The following is a 20,774-nucleotide window of genomic DNA, read 5'->3' as shown; positions in this document are numbered from 1 at the left end:
GGAATATAAATGAGGGAGAGAGGAAACCATATGCTGGAGACTTCTAGAAGCGGAGAGGCCAGGGCTTTGAGCAAGAGTCCACAGCCTCTCCAGACCATGCTCCCAGCTCCACAAAAGCAGTGAGGCATCTGCTCTGTACCTGAAATCTAGACCGTGAGCTCCAGGGAGAGAGATCATATCAATCTGTTCTGAACACCTCACAGATGTGGCATGAGCTCCCATCAAATGTTTGCTAAATAAATCCTTGGTTTTTCTCAAGCCTTGACTTGAGAAGGCTTCCTCCTTCTCCCAGTGATGGGAGAAGAAAACCATTAACTGAGCACCAGCTATCTGCTAGGCTTATTTGATACTTCACATATGTTAGTTACTTCATTTAATCTTTATAAAATCCTACTGAGTAGTTCTTATAACCCCCACTTTGGTGTTGTAAAATGTATGGTCCAGAATGTTTAGCTAACTCATCAACATCCACTGAACAGGAATTTGGAGGAAAGTACTACCCATCACTGGCTGCTTCTTCCTGGAAATCATGCCTTCTCTGGCCTCTGAGTTCATCCTTCAAGGTTAAGTTCAAGGTAGTCGAAACAAAGGATTCTAAAACCTCTGTACACCAATACAGCAGGAATCTAGGACCCAAGAAAGAAATTCAAGAGGTCATATGTTGAAGCACTCACCTGCTTTCTGCCAAAGTCTTTGATTTCTGCAGAGCTAAACCACTCCTTTCGAGGATAACATAAACATCCAAGTTTCAGAGGTATCGTGGACAAAAGCTAACATTTTTCAAAGAACCTAATGAAATTTGTAGGTCATTTTTGACCTCAGATATTCAAGAACAAGGAATTCAACTTAAACCAGTGCTGATTCCTTATAACCAACATTCAAACCAGCCTTGACTTCTGTGCGTTTATACTAACAGCCAGCAAAGAGTAACCACCATCACTTTGAATCACCCTTTAGGATGCTCTGCTCAAAAATTTAAAAAGCTAGGCTTCAGCAAAATAAAAATATATGTCAGATTAAATAGTAATTTGAATGTTTTTCTTAAAGATTTTATTTATTTATTTTATAGACAGAGATCACAAGTAGGCAGAGAGGCAGGCAGAGAGAGAGGGGGAAGCAGGCTTCGCACCCAGCAGAGAGCCCAATGCGGGGCTCGATCCCAGGACCCCGAGACCATGACCCAAGCCGAAGGCAGAGGCCTCAACCCATTGGGCGGCGACCCAGGGCCCCATTTTGACTTTATAACTCCTATAGTATTTGTTTTGATGTTATAGCTATTTAAAAGCTATCAAAATGAGGAGTTCATAACTATATTTTATTACACATATTTAAATAACCTTAAAATAAATACAATTTCCAGCAACACTGAAATTGTTTCGTGTCCTTATTTAAAATGGGTATATATACTTCTCAGGCATTAGGCTACCATAATGCCTCTAAAAAAGATAATCACATCTATCATAGTAGGAAAATTCTAGAAACAGTGCAGAATAGTTTAGAGGGAAGAAAATGGAGATACTTTCAGGACTTACTAAACAAAACACCTTAAATTGTGCATTATCTACACATAGAAATAATGTTATTAAATAAGGGTTGGGTTGTAACTGAGGACCAGATGCCAAGCTAAATAGCACAATGTAAAAACCAAGCACATACCCACAATATGTTCTGAATGCTCTCTTAATAAATCCAACTTCCCTCAAGCCAGAGCATGCAAGATTTTACAAAAAGCTATTATTATCAATCATTTTTACATCTATTAAATTGCAAGCAGGAAGATCGTCTGGGCTTCTCCAGTGCACGTCACCAAAGATCTCATGGAACTAATACAGACCCTGACGTCAGAGAAAAATGATAGAAGGATAAAAGTCTAAGGGAGATGGAAAAACATGAGTAAAGGATTGATATATTTAAAAATGTAAAAAAAAAAAAGAAAAAAGAAGTGGTCCAGTTTATCCAGAACTTCAGTCGCAGCAAGAGAATAAAGGAAGAAAACTCTAGGGAACTTTGAATTACAGACTGAGGATTCTAGACTCTTTTTAGGAAGCGAGAAGGAGCCACAGAAAGTTTGGGGGCAAGAGAAGGTATCATTAAAGCTGCACTTTAAGGAATGCTGACAGAACTAGAAAAGGGGGGAACGGAGGCAGGAAGACAGACTGCCTCATTTCCCTTTTCTCATCTGCAACACTTCGCATGTGTCTGGCAAGAGTTCTGTGAACATGGACTCAATAAAAGCTGCCCCAATAGGGGGCTGCTTCACTAGCGCCAGAGGACAGTGACACCTCAACGACCGCTAGAAGGAGGGCAACCCCACAGGCTGGCAGCAAGTGCTGTCCTCTGTTTTCCTTTCTTAAAAAGCCCTGGAGGTCTTGTCATTTGGGAAATGCTGCCCATACTCTGCCCATCTGGGACCTTCATAATGCAAGTCTCATGTGAAAGACTTTGAAAAGCTCTATAGTTAAGAAACCACTTTAATTTGTTCTTCCAGAATTTGGCCATGAAAAGTTCTATAGTTAAGAAACGAATTTAATTTCTTCTTCCAGAATTTGGCCATGAATCCCTGCCCCCCCCCCCCCCCGCCAAACCACCACCCCTCTAATCGTGGAACAACTCTCCTAAAACAAGCATCCTCCAGGCAGGTCTAGAAAATATGGACTAAACTCAGCCATGGTCAGCACATGGGCAAAACCTCAAAGGGGTCAGTAATAAGCTGTAAGTTGGGTCAGGATCCTTCAGGGCTGTTCAGAGTCCTCTGGTCAAGCCTCCAAGTAAAGCCGCAGAGTCCCAGCACTCTAGCTAGCGTGAAAGGATTCCATGCGGGGAAGTAAGCATCCTGACGGTTCAAGTTAAGTGGTTCTTCCTTTTTGATCATTAGTGGTTAAGAAAACCCAGTCACCGAAATCCATACAAGAGCCCTCTTTCAGACACCTGAAGACTATTAAATCAACTTTTGTCCTTCTCCTTTATGAGCGAAGTAACCTTACTGTATTTAACACCTAGGTCTGATTATCCTTTTCACAAGAAAGATGTAAATTCTAGAGGAATTTGGTTCATTATTTAGACATCCAAGGATATATGCTTCTTCTAACCCAGAACGAAATGATTCCAAAAGCCTAAGACACTTAGTTATACAAAACAGTATTTTAGGGTGACATTGAGGGTGGGAAAAAGGCAGAAATCTGAAACCAGCGTCTTCTTTAGGATATAGTAGTGATAACCCAGGCTGGATGCTCTCCCAGTCATCAGAGAGTACAGTAAACCTCAGATGAAATCTCCATCACTATTAGGATGCTTCATCAGAGAGCTGACCGGCCCAGTCTGGAAGGAGTCCCATTTCTCCCTGCCCAGATGCACTAGGGGCGGGGGGGTGTTTTTAATAAGAATCTGATCTTGCTGGAGTCTGTCCATGTACATTACTGCTTCCATGAACTAAAGCCTGGCAGAAAGACTGCCCAAAAGAACAAAAACACCGAATCCAGGACGCTTAAGATTTCACTCGCCCAAATGAGATCTCCGCATCGTTGTCCTAGTTCGTGGCACTCAGGTAGCCCTGTAGCATCATGCTCTGGAGAGCTCCATAAACATGCACTGATCCCATGACACCGGGCAGTGCAGGCAGGCCACTTCATCCCAGCTGAATGGCAGGGACTGGCCACAGCAACTATGAACAGCGACCAGGAAAAAACTGAGCTCAGCACAGTCTTAGAAGCTAGGAACAATCAATCCCTTGGAAAATTCAATCATAAAGCTTAATAAGGTTCACATCTTTGGACTCCATAATTATGATTCTGGGAACCTAACCTAAGAAAAGGGCCCAAACCATAGGAGAGATTTTGCACAATGGTGTTCGTCAAAGCACTATCTGTAAGGACAAAAGCTGTCAAAACCTGCAACGTCTAATAAGAGCACAGTTTAAAAATTCAGGTACACATACATAAAAGAATACTATGCATCAAGTTTATAAAGAAAATATTAGGGCGCCTGGATGGCTTAGTTGGCTGAGTGTCCAACCCTTGATTTCAGCTTGAGCTGTGATCTCAGGGTTGTGAAGTTGAGCCCCAAATCAGGTTCTGCGCTCAGCGGGGGTCGGGGGGTGGGTTCTCTTTGGGATTCTCTTCTTCTCCCTCTGCCCCTCCCCCCACTTCTGCATGCTCCATGAATGAATGAATTAATTAATTAATAAAATCTTTTTTTTAAATGTTCATAATGTAATGTTAGAAGGGAGTGATCAGGTGATAAAACAGAATACATATTATGAACAGTTCTACAGAAAGAAATTTATCCAGGAAAGAAAAGATTGAAAGGACATAAGCCAGATGTTAACAATGGAAAGCTTCATAAGGCAAGACTGTATATATGGGTAATTACTTTTCTAATTGCAGTTTTTCTGTGCTTTCCAGATTTGCGTATAATGAACAGGTAGTACTTGTAAAGGAGAAAATTAAGGGTTTTTTTGTTATAAAATAGTATCTAAATGATTAAAATCATTTCTAAATTATATGTGCTTAGGGGCACCTGGGTGGCTCCGTTGGCTAAGCGTCTGCCTCCAGCTCAGGTCGTGATCCCAGAGTCCTGAGACTGAGCTCCGTATCGGGCTCCCAGCTCAGCAAAGAGCCTATTTCTCCCTCTACCTCTGCCACTCCCCCTGCTTGTGCGCTCTCTCTTTCTCTCTCTCTCCCCATTAAATAAATAAAATCCTTTAAAAAAAACCATACACAAACAAATTCTGTGCGCTGAGAAAATTTAAAACAATATATAAATTCCTGTATGCAAGAAATAAAAAATTAGGAGGATGGATTTGTAATATGTATCCATGTGTGCACACCTACATTCACACATGAAATAAGACGTAAGAGGGGACTTTGAAAAACATGGGCAAATGAGCACTGGCATGGTGAGGAAGTGGCTTCCAAGCTCCCACCAGTCATCACAATAATTGCACACACTCCAAAACAAGCAGTGGGCTTGCCATGCAAACACAGCTTCGCACTGTCTCCCAGGCTTCCCTCCCAGCCAGACTGCAGCCCCTAAGCCCTTCTTTAATAGGAATCCTAAGCCCCCTAGGTCACAGAGGCTAACACCATCAGCAAGAGTATTTAAATAAAACATAAACTGACAAATTTTTTTAAGTGGAGGTATGGTTAACTATATAGTGACTTTTGTCATGCTCTAAAATGAGATTCAAAGCCAAGGAAAAATGCCTTAACCCCTTCACCGTTCCAAATATCTCAGGCAAGGGGCGCCTGGGCGGCTCAGTGGGTTAAGCCGCTGCCTTCGGCTCAGGGCATGATCTCAGGGTCCTGGGATCGAGTCCCACATCGGGCTCTCAGCTCAGCAGAGAGCCTGCTTCCCTCTCCCTCTCTCTCTGCCTGCCTCTCTGCCTTCTTGTGATCTCTGTCAAATAAATAAATGAAAGCTTTAAATATCTAAAGCAAGACTCTTTTCCACTGGCCTAAAGAATCCACAAAATCAGTGCATCTTTGATTCCAGAAACTAAGACATTAGCACCTTTAGTTGTCCTGGGACAAGAAAAGACCAAAGTTGACCTCCTGCATGGCTCAGTGGGTTAAAAGTGTCTGCCCTTCAGCTCAGGTCATGATCCCAGTGTCCTGGGATCGAGTCCTGCATCAGGCTCTCTACTTGGCGGGGAGTCTGCTTCTCCCTCTGCCCTTCCCCCACTTGTTCTCGCTTACTCTCCCTCTCTCTTTCATAAATAAATAAATAAATAAATAAATAAATAGGTGATAAGAAAAGATTAAAGTCAAGAAACATTTAAGAACAGCAAACCAACTAAAGGGGTAGGCACCAGCCTCCTACTTACCTCCTACTCACCTCCACAGCTTTACCCTACTCCTTGGGCAGGGACAGAGGATCGTCCCTTTCATTCTACATCCTAAATAACTTTGACCAACTATGTGGGGAAAGGAAGATGAGAAGCACAGGCAAAGAATAAGCAATGATGAGCCTAGTCCACAGGGACCCACTTCCAGAGAAGGCTAAAAGTACATACATCTCCTTTATTCTACCACTGGTTATTTCCCTAGGGATATTGGAAAACTAAAGCCATTGTCCTACAGGTACATGTGGGCCCAACTTTTACAACAAATATTCAATAACTGATAGCTTCCTTAAGAACACATAGATCCAGGGCGCCTAGATGGCTCAGTCGGTTAAGCATCCAACTGTTGATTTCAGCTCAGGTCATGATCTCGCTTTTGTGGGATGGAGTCCCACGCTGGGCTCTGGACTCAGCATGGAGTCACTTCAGATTCTCACTCCCTGTCCTGTCCACTTACTTGCCCACCCCCTCTCTCTCAAATAAATAAAATCTTAAAAATAAAGAAAGAAAGAAAGAATTCAATCACTTCTGCTGAGTAAATGGGACCCATCAGTCCCTTTTTTCAATTACAGACTCTCCCAGCCCACCCTTCTCCTCTAAACACCACTCCTTGAACAGTGGTGGCTCTCGCAGCTTGCCAGGCTTTCATATGCACTGGGTGCTTGGGCATTGTGTTAGGATCCAAGTTCTGGTTTAGTGGGGCCAGGTGACACAGAGGCTAATTAAATCCCAACCTCTGATGGGAGACCCAGGCAGCAGTAAGCCTCCCTAGGGGACCCCCATGTGTGGCTGAGGTTGCACACACAGTGCTGGAAGATTCGGAAAGGCTGCCAGCTTAGTGTAACTGCTGGCTTTGCTGAGTGTGTCCCTGCACCCATAACACCAGCACACTAATAGCGCCTCGGAGTTGTGCTAAAAAGAAGTTAATGCAGATAAAGCACAGGGTAGGTTCTCTAAAACACTGGCCGTGGGTATTATTTTACTACTGCTACCAATATGATTATTCAGGTAGGCTGATGCAACTAGGAGGAGGCCAAATTTTTAAGGAAACAGAGTCCCTTAAACTCTAAGTTAAAAGAAGTTAAGGAAATATGAGCTGGGGAGGAGCCTTGAGAGGGTGGCTAAGAGCAAATTGGGAGGAGGTGACCAGGGTCCTGTGCACAGCCCACAACCAGGGTAGTAACAGTCGTAATTACAGCTGCCACTTTCTTGGGCCTTCACATTTCAGGCACTGTCCTAACTACTGTGAGTTCTGCAGGCAGAACCCAGGGGTTTCCGTTATTCAGAGTCAACTGCCTCAAGGTCCCAGGCATAAGCCAGCCTGTGATCCTGACAGGGGTGGGCAGAGCAACCCAATAAGTGGTGGGGACCAGACGAAACTGCATCAAGGGTGAACCATGGCAGACCAAGGCCTGTCTCAGGAGAGACTGTGTCTAGAATCCAGTGGAGCACCACTGGACCCCCCTGATTGGGCCCCTCTGAAGGGCTGACTGCAATAAGGCAGGAGTCTCAGGAGCCAGGCAGGAGGAGGCAACAACTACAGGAGCTTCTCACCCCCCCGCGTCGGCAGTGACACAGCAGGGGAGTGTGGGGACTAGGCCAGTCTACTTGTTGAACCATGGGAACCACGTGCTCTTACTCCAGTTCTTTCCATTCCCGCTTCCTCTCAGAATTGCCTTAAGAGCTTCTTTCCATGCACATCCTGGGTGCCTTTCCTCCCCAGCTGTCTCCCAGGGAGTGGGGAAGAAGAGCTTGAAGGGCCTGGAGGTGCTTAACAGAGGTGCTTCCTGTCACGGCCCTGTGTGCTACCCGTCCACACAGAAGAGTGGAAGGGACATTCTGTGAAGGAGCAGCTCACGTGACTGAAACAGCTGAAGTGTCCCCATTAAGGGAGACAAGAGGGTAGGGTTTCCAGTCAGCCAGGCTGGAAGTCTGAAGATAGTTCTAAAGCACTCAAATTTGTGTGCTCCTCTGAATCTACATTTAAATACTGTTTCATTCATTTTCAAAGGGCTGTGACCACCCTAAGAGGACCTTCCCCAGTACAACCTCCAGGACAAGGGCTCCCATGTTACTGGCAGATACTAACCAAAGCCTGGAAAGCATTAAACTCCATATTCAGCATCTCACACAGGTAATCTCTTTTTCCCTCAGAGCAGCACCACTGAGAACTGAACATGACCATCTTCACTGACAAATAGGCAAAGGGAAACATAAAAGAGCTCAGTGACTGTCCAAGAGCAGAGCTCTAGTCAGAGAAGAAGGCAGAGTCCAATCCAAGTCTGTGTGGCCCTCAGCCCAAATTTTCATGATTATCCTACCATCTTTCCTTTAAAAACAAAAAACAAAACAAAACAAAAAAACTAACAAAAACAAACACAAAAACCTCTTTCTATGTTGAAATGTTTCTTCTGGATTCCATGAGTTTCTTCAACTTCACAGCCCCCATTTTATAAATAAGGAGCCAGAGGCCCAGAATGATTAAGTGCCTCACTGGGATATTAAGTGAATAGAATAAGAAACAAGGACCCAAATTCAAAAGGCCCTGCGTTTCAGGCCATGGCTTTGGGGTATCAGCCAAAGTGATTCCCTGTAAAATGTGACAACTGGAAGCCAGGGTACAAAGCAACGTCAAAGAGTGATGTGGGGATTCCCCATGAGCTCACTTATCTGAGAAGAACCCCAGCTAGGAGGCCAGTTCAGCAGAACCACCTCCCCACCATCATTTGCACATGAATACACAAGACAAGTTAAGCTAAAGATGGGGAGGGAGAAGTTACTCATCATCAATAACTTTATTCCCTCAGTCTTCCTAGTTCTGTGAAGAAAAACACAGCCCCCTGCCCTGCTCTACAAGTGACATTTCCTTTAAAGAACAATGACTCGCAGGATATTGTGTGCACCACATTACTCGACGAAAGCAGAATCATAAAATGTCAAATCTTTTTTCAAATTCCAATTTAGAGAGCAGAAAAACATACTATTATTTTGTCAAAATCAGTTACCATGGCAGCCTGAGCCCCTTGGCTCTGTATGGCCTTCAGTTCATAAAGGCAAACGCACGCTCATTTCATAGGGATGTTTGGTATTTTATTACCTCCCAACTCAGAATTGAAACAAAGTTTTAAGTGTGAAGGATTCTCACCTGTGAAAGCATTTGTGGCCTGAAAATCAGCTTCCTGCATACTGCTCCCCAGACAAGCCTGTGCTCCAACTCTTAAGCTATCCTGGCAAGAGGAAACTGCCTGGGCGAGGCCTCAGGTCACTTCCATCTTGGCTTGTCGGAGTCCATCGCTCTGCCCCGTCCGGCTTTTGGTAGCATCTGATGCCCACCTGCCCTGCTCCCAGACCCTGAGAGCGGGCAGTACCTAGGACAGCACCCAGTCCAGCAACGTGCACACTTGGGGCACACAGTCACGTCAGCCGTCCAGCCAGAGTGAAGGCCATGGTGAGCCCAGGAGCAGAGGAAGCTGTCCCGCTGAGACCTGCTTTCCCACCTTACAGTGAGGCCCTCCTCAGCCACTTGGCAGCCAGCATCCTCCACGGGTCTCAGCCGCTCTAAGGGAGCTCAGTATGGTCTGATCTGCTGCTCTCTGTGCTTCGCCTCTCCCCTTGCTGAAATTAAAAAGAAAGAGATCACTTTCCTGATGATTTGCAGGAGTATTCAATTTAGTAGACCCATAAAGATTAAAAAAAAAAAAAAAAAAGAGAGAGAGAGAGAGAAAGAAAACGCCACTCAGAGTGGTGATCATGGCCATGCTATGGGCACTGGGGGAGCTCTCGGTAGGAAGCAGGTGCAACATCTTTTTCTGAGTGTCTGTGATGGTGGCAGGGAACAGAGGTGGCTTTTACTTGCACTCCAGAAAAAAGACAGCAGAAGACAGCATTCTCTGCTCTAAGCCTCGCTAAAAATGGCTATAAAGGTGACATAACATTCAAATGTCTTTCCCCCAGTCACATAGTTCATAGATACCCTGAAGAAGAAACCCATTTCCCAAGCTTGTTCCTGAGGTGCTCTCCCTGTTTGTGCTCTCTGTCTCTGTGTCAAATAATTTAAAAAACAAAACAAACAAAAACAAAACTTTAAAAAATGACTCTCAAGGGGGAAGACAAAGGCCTGTAACAATATTTTAAAGAGTAAAAAGGAAAAGCAAATTTAATCTGAAAATTTACATTACATGTTACATAACAATAAAAGCACTTTACAAAATACTTCCCAGATATTTCAGTGTTGTTATATTATATAAGAAGCAACACTGATAACATGAATGTTAGGAGCCCAAAGGATGAGACATTTTAAAAGAGAACCTGAATAGGAATCTCCAGTACGAGAGTAAAGAAAACCTTTTCCCATTATCCTCACTTCACTCTAATCAATTTACATCACTCTTTCGAGTATATAACCTTCATTCCTATTTTTCATCATCAAACTAGAGGGAAAAAAAATAATTTAAGAAAACAGCACATAACAGAAAAGTATACTCCGTTAAGCCTTCTTGTTGTAAATATAAAGTAATAAAGGAAAATATCACTAATACAGACTAACTATAAGGAAGACCTTATGTATTAATGAAGCTCTATAATTATATTAAGAAATTCAATTGTATTGCCCTCATGTACCTGTAGTATCACAGTTAATTAATAAGGTGTAGCATACCATGAGTACATAAACTTAATGAATAGGTAAAAAACTTATTTAATTAAAAAATCATTTATGCAAATAATGGTTTTGAAGTGCTTGAAAATGCAACAAAACATTTTTTCTCTGAATTGAAACATTCCACATAAAATGAACAACACACACACTCAGCCTCCTAAAGTCCTACATTAACTTCTAAAGTAAATCTAATCACATGTATGATACCTTTCAATTTTAGGAAATGAAATTGCCATAAAAAAACAAAACCCACTTGCTCTATAACACCTTGATTTTCTTTGCCCTTTGCTATGGTGCTTTCAAGGTACAGAAATGTTAGACTTTATTTGTTCTCTGTTTCTAAACTCAGAGACGATCTCAAGTGTGAGAAGGTGTGTGTTGTTGCTTTACTCTGGGCTCTCTATTTTACCTTGTTTCATTGAAAAAAGTACGGTTACCTCACTTTATCTTTTTAAAGATCTTATTCATTTATTTGTCCAAGAAGAGAGAGAGAGACAGGGCACAAGCAGGGGGAATGGCACACGGAAGGAGAAGCAGGCTCCCTGCTGATCAAGGAGCCCAATGCTGAACTTGATCTTGGATCATGATGTGAGCTGAAGGCAGGCATTTAACCAACTGAGCCACCCATTTAGTACTGCTCCCTTACTTTAAAAAAAAAAAAAAAAACAAGCTATCCTATATCACATTTCTTTTTTTTTTTTTTAGAGATTTTATTTATTTATTTGACAGAGAGAGATCACAAGTAGGCAGAGAGAGAGAGGAGAAAGCAGGCTTCCCGCTGAGCAGAGAGCCCGATGCGGGACTCAATCCCAGGACCCTGAGATCATGACCTGAGCCGAAGGCAGCGGCTTAACCCACTGAGCCACCCAGGCGCCCCATCCTATATCACATTTCAAATGGCTCCTTTGATCGTCCCCCAGACTAACTTCAGAGCCTGGCCACCCCGCTTCCCGGCACTTGCCATGGTCATGGCCACATGCAGGGCTACTGATCTCTTAGCCCCCCATCTCTCCTGTTGGACTAAGGTAAATGTGGAGAGAAATAGAACAAACACATTTTTTTTCTTTTCTTTCTTTTACCATATTTATCACATTCACCAATTCTTAACTTAAGTTCTTCTAAAAGAGAAGTATGGTGACAGGTATGTAACAGCTCACTGTGGGGGGGGGGGGTCCCAGGCATAGCATTGGCATGGATTTTTACGGCATGATGTGTGTGGTTCCCAATAAAGACCAGATGGACACAACTGTATTATCTTACTAAAGAATGAATTTTGTATTCTTGCAAACACTCAGGCTCCAATATATGCAATTTTTAAATAAAAATTTAACTGTAACTGCCATAAAATGTTTTCTTAATAGCCACTAACAACACAGATACCCTTTCCAGAAATATACAAGAAAGAGGGGAGGGTACCCAGGACCTGGAGACTATTCTGTTCAGTAGGGGACATCTAAGACAGGGCCAGGAACCCAGCCACACTCAGTAGGAGTCAGATGACCCAACAGGGTAGGGCACAGAGGTGGATGATTAGGACCCAGAAGTAGCAAAGCTTAATTACCAACCAAGTTCCACAGCTTGATAACCAACCAAGAATCAGCAACAAGGCAGAGAACAGAACAAATGGTACCTCATCCACTTTTCCCATCTAACCGTCTTCTAGGGCTCTTGCTCATGATTCTACTCACCTTCCAGTCTCAGCTCAAATGACCCTCATCAGAGAGGCTCCTTTGATCATCCCCCAGACTAACTTCAGAGCCTGGCCACCCCGCTTCCCGGCACTTGCCATGGTCATGGCCACATGCAGGGCTACTGATCTCTTAGCCCCCCATCTCTCCTGTTGGACTGTAAGTGTCATGAGGACAAGGACAGTGACTGGCTGACTGTCCATTATCCCTCAGCAGCCAGGATAGTGCCTGATGCCTGTGTCTGCCGAATAACAGAAGAGTGGCTGAAGGCCATCAGTGCTCAGAGGGGTACACACAGAGGTGCTCAGCAAACACTTCCAAGACAAACCCACCCCAATACTGAAGGCAGTATTTCCTGGCTGAGAGGCTACTCTCCAGTGCTGGCTCTGAACCTGTGAACTGGGAGGGCTCTTCCTACCACCCACTGGTCAAGGTGAGACAGTGATTACCAGCACTAGTTCCTAATGCACTCACACTTCACAGAACAGCCTATCCAGTAGAGGCCCTTAAAGGACACTACTTTATTTTATTTTATTTTATTTTATTTAGATTTTATTTATTTACTTGAGAGAGAAAGAGTGAGAGATAGAGCGTGAGAGGGGAGAGGGTCAGGGGGAGAAGCAGACTCCCTGCTAAGCAGGGAGCCCAATATGGGACTCGATCCTGGGATTCCAGGATCATGACCTGAGCTGAAGGCAGTCACTTAACCAACTGAACCACCCAGGCGCCCAGGACACTGCTTTAAGTCCTCTCAAACCACAGAGAGAAAACTCTGACCCCAGAGAGGGTAGATAATTTCACGCCAAAAACTATGGTACAGTAGAGTCAGGACTAACGCCTGTGTCTCCTGCCCCTTCCACCAACTGTTCTTCCCAGGCTACCTCTGCACATCAGGTAAACCTCCATGGTAAACCCAAATTCCCTAAACTGAAATGTCTTAAACTGAACAATATTCAAATCAGGGAAATCAAGGGGGAGAAAATGAAGAAAGAGTAAAGAGAAAGAACCTTCACAGAATAATCCTGAGCCACACATTCAAGAGCCCTCACTACAGCAAGCAGGCTAACATCCTTCTGTCTTCTACACACACACACACACACGTTCTATTTATCCTAGGAAGATGGGTAGGCCTAACCAGAAAATAAATTAATTCAATACTGCACTTGAAAAATGTCATTAAGTCCTTCCCATAACAGAGCAACAGTTACTAAGGAAATAGAGCACACCAAACGGAAAAACATCCCCACAGAAAGGGACCCTTTTTAAAGAGTGAACACCCACAAAACCTAACCAACTAAGTTGTAGAATATGTTTGCTTTACCACTTATTCATAAAAACTTCCACGAAATGCAGTCTCCGAGGAATCACTGGGGAATGAAAACTGCATTCATCAGATCACAGCTTTCACAAAATTACACTGCAGAAATAGACATACAGAATTCAGGAAACATTAGGGTCACACACAAGGCACAAAGGCCAAAACCCAGAGCAAAGTGAAACCACAACCCTTTTTAAAAAAAATCTAGGAACATTCAAAAAATGTGTAGTACATAAGGAATAAACACGACAGTTTCATTTTTTATTTCCTCTCACTGTGGACAGACTGCTTCACTGGCTGAGTGTCGGTTACCTAGGTGATGGCTAGACTGAGCAGCCTAACGGGCTCCAGGCCGAAGAGACTCAGGGAATTGAGGCCCCATGCCTGTGTCTGATGATCTGTCACTGCTCCACCCACCAAAGAGGTCCTAGGGAAAAAGGAATACTGAGAGATGAAGAGACAGCTTTAACCTTAACTCCCTGCCCCCAAAAATCAAAACATAAAAATTAACACATTAAGAATTTGTACTGCACTGCTTACTGAAAAAAATCTCCACTACTGGCTGGCTCACTTATGTTAAAGTGATAATGGACTTCCAGCAAGACAGGTGTGAAAAAAAGTAGAGAGAAGAAACCTGAGGATCTACTTCTGACCGGAGTTTAAATCAGGTGTCACCCTGGGAGAGAGGTGTCACACTTTCTCGCGTGAGCTCCTCTACCTCGTGAACAGAGAGTCTGGACCTCAGCAAGTGCCCATGAGCCTCAACATTTCCTAACAGCCAAAAAGTATGTCCCTTGGACAAAATATGGCCCCTCCCCTCAAGGCAGCCATGGGGCAGAGAGCACCAGACTAGGCATCCTTCCCCCTGGTTCTGGGCCCACATATAGGACTCAGTCAAGTCCCTTCGCCTGTCAGCCTCCCACTTTCTCATTTATAAAGTGAGAACATGAAGCCTGAGGTCCCTTCTGATCCCAATTATTCTCCTGTGGCCCTGTCTCTAGTCAAGGGAGACAGCACAATGTGTATGAAAAGAACATAAGGACCAAGCACAGAAAATATGCACCTAAACCGAAGTCTGAGAACAAGTCAGAGAAATAAGCTGCTTAGACCCAGGGGAGGCTGAACTGAGGTGATGTAGATCCTTCACACTACTTTTCATTTCTTTTTTTTTAACTTGATTTTTTCAGTGTTCCAAGATTCATTGTTTCTGCACCACACCCAGGGCTCCATGCAATACGGGCCCCCCTTAATACCCACCTATGATTCAGGGGTATAAAACAATTTGAGGTTGTGTTATAAAAGCTATGAACCCATCCTAGCCCTGGGGAGCTTCATAGGCTCCAGAAAGGCCACCATTTTAGGAAACAAGTATAAAATCTAAACACTCATTACAAATACACACACACGCTGAAGAAGGAAAAAAAAAAAAAAGCCATTCTATCAGAACATCCTTTAAAATGTCACTTTGGCAAATACGACACTTGATAAATCCTGAAGGATCTATAGTCTGAGGCTCTACTCCAAGAGAAGCGGAGAAAGAATCCCCCCAGGTAAGTTAGTAGGATAACTGTCCCTGTGATTCAGTAAGTTTGCAACTACCTTCTCATACTGTTTAGGGACAAAGGAAGCAATAAGAGGTCATCTACCTCACCCCTTCATTTTATGGAAGAGACTGAGACTCAGGGAGGAGGGAATGCATTGAAAGTGACTGAAATGATGACGGCAGCGCTGGGAACAAACCCAAGTGTCGGGCTAGGACCAGGCTCTGAGTTCCCCTGTACACACAGACTGGCCAAAAGGAAGAAGCTAAGAAGGGGTGCAGCAGACACCTGTAACAATAGCGAATGGAGATCAAGGAATACTGAGATGATCTCCACTTTCCCAGGCCCAAATTGGCCTAAGAGCACACTACCAACATGCTGAAAAGAAAAGGCAAGGAAGGATCTGCTTGGCACAGAATCAGAATGTGCACAGAAGGTGTGAGCCCATCGTGGTCACCTCAGATGTGAACACCAGCCGAGCCGAAGGCGGCTGTGGGAGAAACCGTTACCACCTAGCCTGGTGCGAGACTCCTTGGTGACTGGCCACACCAAGGAGTTGGGCTCTGAGATGCTCCACACCCAGCACTCTCCCACATCCCAATTGTCTTCAGATAAAATTAGCTTGCAGTGGGCATGATAGGCAAAGATAAAAGGGCTCCCATAGGCAACTAACAAGTGTGAGCAGTAAGGAAGGGGAGCTGTCCTCTGGCTCCTTGGGTAAGAGTAGGAGAGAATAAGGACCAATGAGCTGTTTGTATGAAACAGTGTTTGTCTTCCTCATACATACTCCCCAATGCTCTCATCACCCAGCAATGCCTGCTCTGCCAGTGCCACCACTCACAGCACCCCACGCCAAGCCACTCCCTTCCCCAGCTAGCAGCAGCCTTCCATGGTACACTTCCCATGACTACCCCTGCCCTCTGGCCTACGGAACACTGTATAGGCTGCAAACTCCCCTTTGGCATTTCAATAGTTCTTTGTGGGACTATTACTCGAGCAAAATATTATTTTAGGTGATGGGGAGACGGGAATGAGCAAAACAAAGCAAGCTCCTGTCCCCAAAGTGTCTATGGTGTTTATGGAGATATTTCCTAATGGAAACCTTCTGCTAATCTGCATCCTCAGCATTGACCACCATGGAGCCTAGAATACAGCAGGTGCCCAATAAATGCTGGTTGTACTGCATTGAACCATATCTGAGCTTCACCTTAATTACCTCCTCATAACTCTGCATCAGCTGCACAAAGTGCCAAGGGCATGGTACACAAAGAGACCACAGGGCCCAGGGCACTGTGTGAGGAACGTTCCAGCTGGGCGTCTGGGGCCCAGGCAGTGCCAACCCATCCACCATTTCAAACACACTCAAAGGAGAGCTTTATACACAAACAGGCCAGAGGACAAAAGGCCAGGCTCTTGAGTTGGACAACCTTGAGTTCACCTCGTTTGGGGCTCTGGGTGATTTTAGCAGTTACTTAACCCCTTTGAATTCAGTTTCCTCACCTGTAAAATAGAAGCAGGGATGAAACTTCCCTCATAGAATTGTTGTATATTTAATGAGCAAGCATACATAGAACAGTGGTCTCTAATGAATGGTAAACACATAAGAGTTGCTACAGTGATTACAACTCACCGTAGCAGACTGATAAACTATGTCTCCAAAGAATATTCCCCACCCACCTTTTTCCAGTTTTCATCTGACCTAATTGGGCAAAAGATGGCATTTTATCTCATAGCTCCTCAGTTGATTTGTCTTGATTTTTTTTAAGTTCTTGAGAAATAAAAATCTAAGCTTAAAAATCACTTTATATCAGCTAAAATTCGTAAGAGGGGAAAGGATACAAAATTAGACAAAATGTGTGGGTGAGTTATTTGGTATGAAATGTGGTTGAACACTAGAAGAAAAAAAATGACAAAAAAAGGAACTTGCCTTTAAAAGGAAAAAGAGCCTCTTGGTATATTCAAATTTTTTTTCATTTTTTCACACTGAAATATCAAATTTAAAAAATAGCAATAGACAGTAATAAATAAATTTAACCAAGGTTTTACATCTCTTTGCCAGATAATAATCAGGCAGGGTCCAATCTTCCAATCTGACGTTCTTCCTTCCTTTTCCCCATTTGGTTCATTCCCTTTGTGAAGTGCTGACTTTTTAAGCCCTCTACGTGCATTTCTCAAACTTCCATAAAGTCCTGAGAACGAAACTTTGCACACAGAAGACATCCTACCAACCACTTCCAGCAGTGTGATAAATCCAGCCGCCTTCTACATAACACAAGATGTTGGAACAGAAACACCAACAGTTTAAAAGCTAATAAAACTTGATCAACAATAAAACAAATGATACTCCCTATAGAAATGAAGGATCTATATAATTTTAGTTGCTTCCATTAGCAAAGGTTTCCTAAACTTCCCTTGTTGACCAAGCCCAGGCCAGCCCCACATTTGCACCTTTAATCAAACACACAGAGAATGTCTAAATTTCCATTGTGCAGTTTTGTCTTGTTGGCTCATACTCATTTTCTGAAAAATATATTCATTTAGGAAAAAGATAACTTTCTGTTTTATAATTTTTTTAAAGATTTTAATTTCTTAAGTAATATCTACACCCAACATGGGACTCAAACTTACAGCCCCAAGATCAAGAGTCACATGCTCTACTGACTGAGCCAGCTGGGCACCCCTCTGTTTTACAATTTTTTACCACTTTATATCCACTTTGAGGTGGGTAGGCTTGTATAGGAATACTGTGAGCAAAACAAACCAACATTTTGAAACATTAACATTTCTCTTAGATATTTCCAAATAAAAGTCTATGTTGTCTGGGACAGACAAGAGACATCAGAGATGTACGGTGAGCACCAGAAAGGCTTCTTCCCAACACCTGGGGCCTGTAAGTCTCTGACAGTAGTCAGCTCATTTAATGTAGATGCAGTTGTCGGGGACACACACACACACACACACACACATTTAGCAATTTGTGCCCTGGCAGAAAGACTCCTCACTGTCTGAATACATTCATTACAACAAAACATAGGATAAGTCCCACTTACCTCCTGAAAGAGAAAACAGTTCCTTCCTATAGTCTGCACAGCAGACACAGACACAGATCCATTCCATATCCTCTAAGAACTTAGACTTCCTCTCAAAATGGTGTTGTTTCTATCATTTAAGGGAACCAGAAAAACAAATGATATATAACGTGTCAAACACCACCCTAGGAAGATCATAGATTCCCTGACTACCTTAGAGAAAACACACGTTCTCACATGAGAGCGAAAAGACAACCTCTAGATCAACCTTTCAGGAATGACTTGGAATTCAACTGGGGAAACTTGTCATTTGAGACATACCAAATTCAGGAAACAACGCATTTGGCCCGGTCAGTTAGCGTTGGTGGAACAACTTAATCTGATCACAGAAATCCAAGGAGATGAACGTTTCAGCAGATGTCTGAAGGACGTAACACAAAATGGTACTGTCTGAGGTTGGCCCCCGGAGCTGATGTCAGCGGCAGCAACCAGTCTGAGAGTGTGACAAACGAGCTCTCGGTGGTACAGTTACGCACAATAATGAACGCTACATCTGTGAGAGGCCCCCGCACACCAAGCTGTTTGATGAGCAGAGCCTGACTCCACATACATTAGGGAAACACTGATAGAGTTTCATATCTTCCTGGAAGGCTGGATGAGGCAGGGCCATGAAAGTGCATCTGTCCTGAAGAGCAGCTGTTGAAGGGCGACAGAGAATTCCGGGGAAAGGCTGCCTGGTATTTAACTAATGGGACTACACAAACCCTGTCCCTGTGTGTTCTAGAGGCCTCCAGCCAAGCAGAAAGAGTTCATTAGACCAATTTCCGCTGCCTTGGTAACAAAGGCGTATGCGTGTGCTCTGACAGACTAAGAGCCAACGAGTGTCATTCATGGGGGAAAGCCCGACGGACAGGTACTGCGCATCCCGCCAAGCAGCCCAGGGGGCAGCAGAAACACGGCCTCCTCTCAGGGAGAACTGGCCCCTCCACAAGCCCAGTGTGACTGGACACAGTCTCCTACAGCACCTGAGGCCATGTGTTTGCCAGATTGTTGAGTCTGTTCATCTTTCGAGGCACTAACCGGCAGAGACAGAAACTCTCTCGTTCGGAGCGGTGTACTCAACCCAGCATCACTAGGCTTGATGCTGAGTCTGCCTCAGCAGTCCACCATCAGATCTGGACAAGAGAATTCCTTCAATACCACCAAGGAAAACTGCAGAACTCTGGCAGCAAGAGTAAATTTTACCAATCAAATGTAAAACCCGAAGTCACTGGTCATGTTCCCGTCACTTGCCAAAGTTAGCTATGCAGTGTCTGTGAGGACTTTCAAGATCTAAATCCACCATGGACCTCACCAGCCTGACAGGCAACTTTCTCCGCATTTAGAACAGCATCTTCTTTCAGTTTTTTCTGTTTTCCTTCTCAAAAATCCAGCCCTATTTATTCCCTTCCCTTCTGGCATCAACAAGTAGGCACTGACTCATTCTAACCTCTGCTGTGCAGTTGGGAGCCCTCAGCTAGCTTCTTCAGATAGAAGCCTGGGCCTCCTCCCTCCACATGCCTGAGAGGACTGGAGAGAAGCACAGGTGGCAGGGACCATCAGGCAGGAAGGCAGGAAGAGACTTCACCACAGTGAACAACATCACCCTACTCCCCACCTTCCCATAGTCTAGTGCGTAAATCAGTTTCTTCAAACAGCAAGAATAAGGATTTCATTTTGTTCCTCACAGGAAAGCAAGCTGTTGTTGTTGCTTTTCACCAAAATACTCTTGCTAGGCCATTGTTCCCCAAATATTTGAGAGGAAGCATGCAATCATCAAAACTGAATTTTGTCCATCTTGACTGAAAAACTAAACCTATTGACAAATACATTTGAAAGAAGAAATAGCCATATGTAAATATACAAGACTAATGTCAAAAAGCATGGAGCCGCCTGTTTATATGGGCTGGCTAGTTGGAAGAAATGATAGAAAGGATGGGGGTTAGGGGAGGTGGGTGCTAAGAGAGGCTTCCACTGAATGATGAACCATTGCAGTCAGAAGCTCTGCAATACCCCTTGGCCCTGACACAGCCACTCACTCTGGGTGGGTGGACGGGGGCGGTGCTGTGCTCAGAGAATCGATCATGACTTTGGGGTCAAACAGAAGGAGCTCAGAATGACAGTTCTCCTGAGCAGCCTGCCACACACTACTTGGGCAGGTTACACAACCTCAGTAAGTCTCACGCTACTCATCTGTCAAATGGGGCATTAATATAACTGCAAGGCAGTGGTGTTGACTAAGTGAGAAAATATATGAAATGCACATACATGGCATCCAAAAATCTAACCGGCCTTCCAAAAAGGGTTAAGGCAGCAAGAGGAAGCAGGGAAGCAGGGAAGAAGGGCAGGAATGATACGGCCTAGGGCTGTCTAACCCCTGGGAAATGCAGTAAAGGTGAGGTCGGTGGACCAGGCTGTAAGAAAGTTTAAAAAAATAACAAAAGCAAAAATGAGGGGGGGGAGGGGTAGGAAAAATAGAGCACCTCAGTGGGACCCAATCAACTCCAGTGCGTAGCTGAACACTCCAAGAGTTAAAATCTAGGGCCTATTAGATTAGAAACCAATATTTCTTTTTCAAATACTTAAATTGGTCAACATCAGGTCCATTGCCCTTCTTCCTGACCACAGGCCAAAATTTCTGCATCTAACCCAGACATCTACCC

General features: G+C 44.0%; 1 protein-coding gene across 14 annotated transcripts in view; it reads right to left on the bottom strand.

Moving 5' to 3' along the window:
- Positions 1-20,774, bottom strand: part of LDLRAD4 (low density lipoprotein receptor class A domain containing 4) — a 413,486-nt gene that overhangs the window by 249,939 nt on the left and 142,773 nt on the right. For 9 of the 14 annotated variants that reach the window (XM_082697585.1, XM_082697583.1, XM_082697587.1 and 6 more), the window contains one exon: positions 8,985-9,454. The exons of 2 other annotated variants lie outside the window; for them this stretch is intronic. In XM_082697585.1, the coding sequence (XP_082553711.1) occupies positions 8,985-9,024 (40 nt within the window). In that variant the 5' untranslated portion in view covers positions 9,025-9,454. The remainder of the gene's footprint in view (positions 1-8,984; positions 9,455-20,774) is intronic. 3 more of the 14 variants (XM_082697576.1, XM_082697577.1, XM_082697578.1) reach the window with 1 other exon arrangement.

This window comes from Mustela nivalis (assembly GCF_964662115.1).
Source record: "Mustela nivalis genome assembly, chromosome: 14".
In the NCBI taxonomy this organism is placed as follows: Eukaryota; Metazoa; Chordata; class Mammalia; order Carnivora; family Mustelidae; genus Mustela; species Mustela nivalis.
Note: the sequence above shows the minus strand (reverse complement) of the source record. Positions and strands in the feature narration are given on the sequence as shown.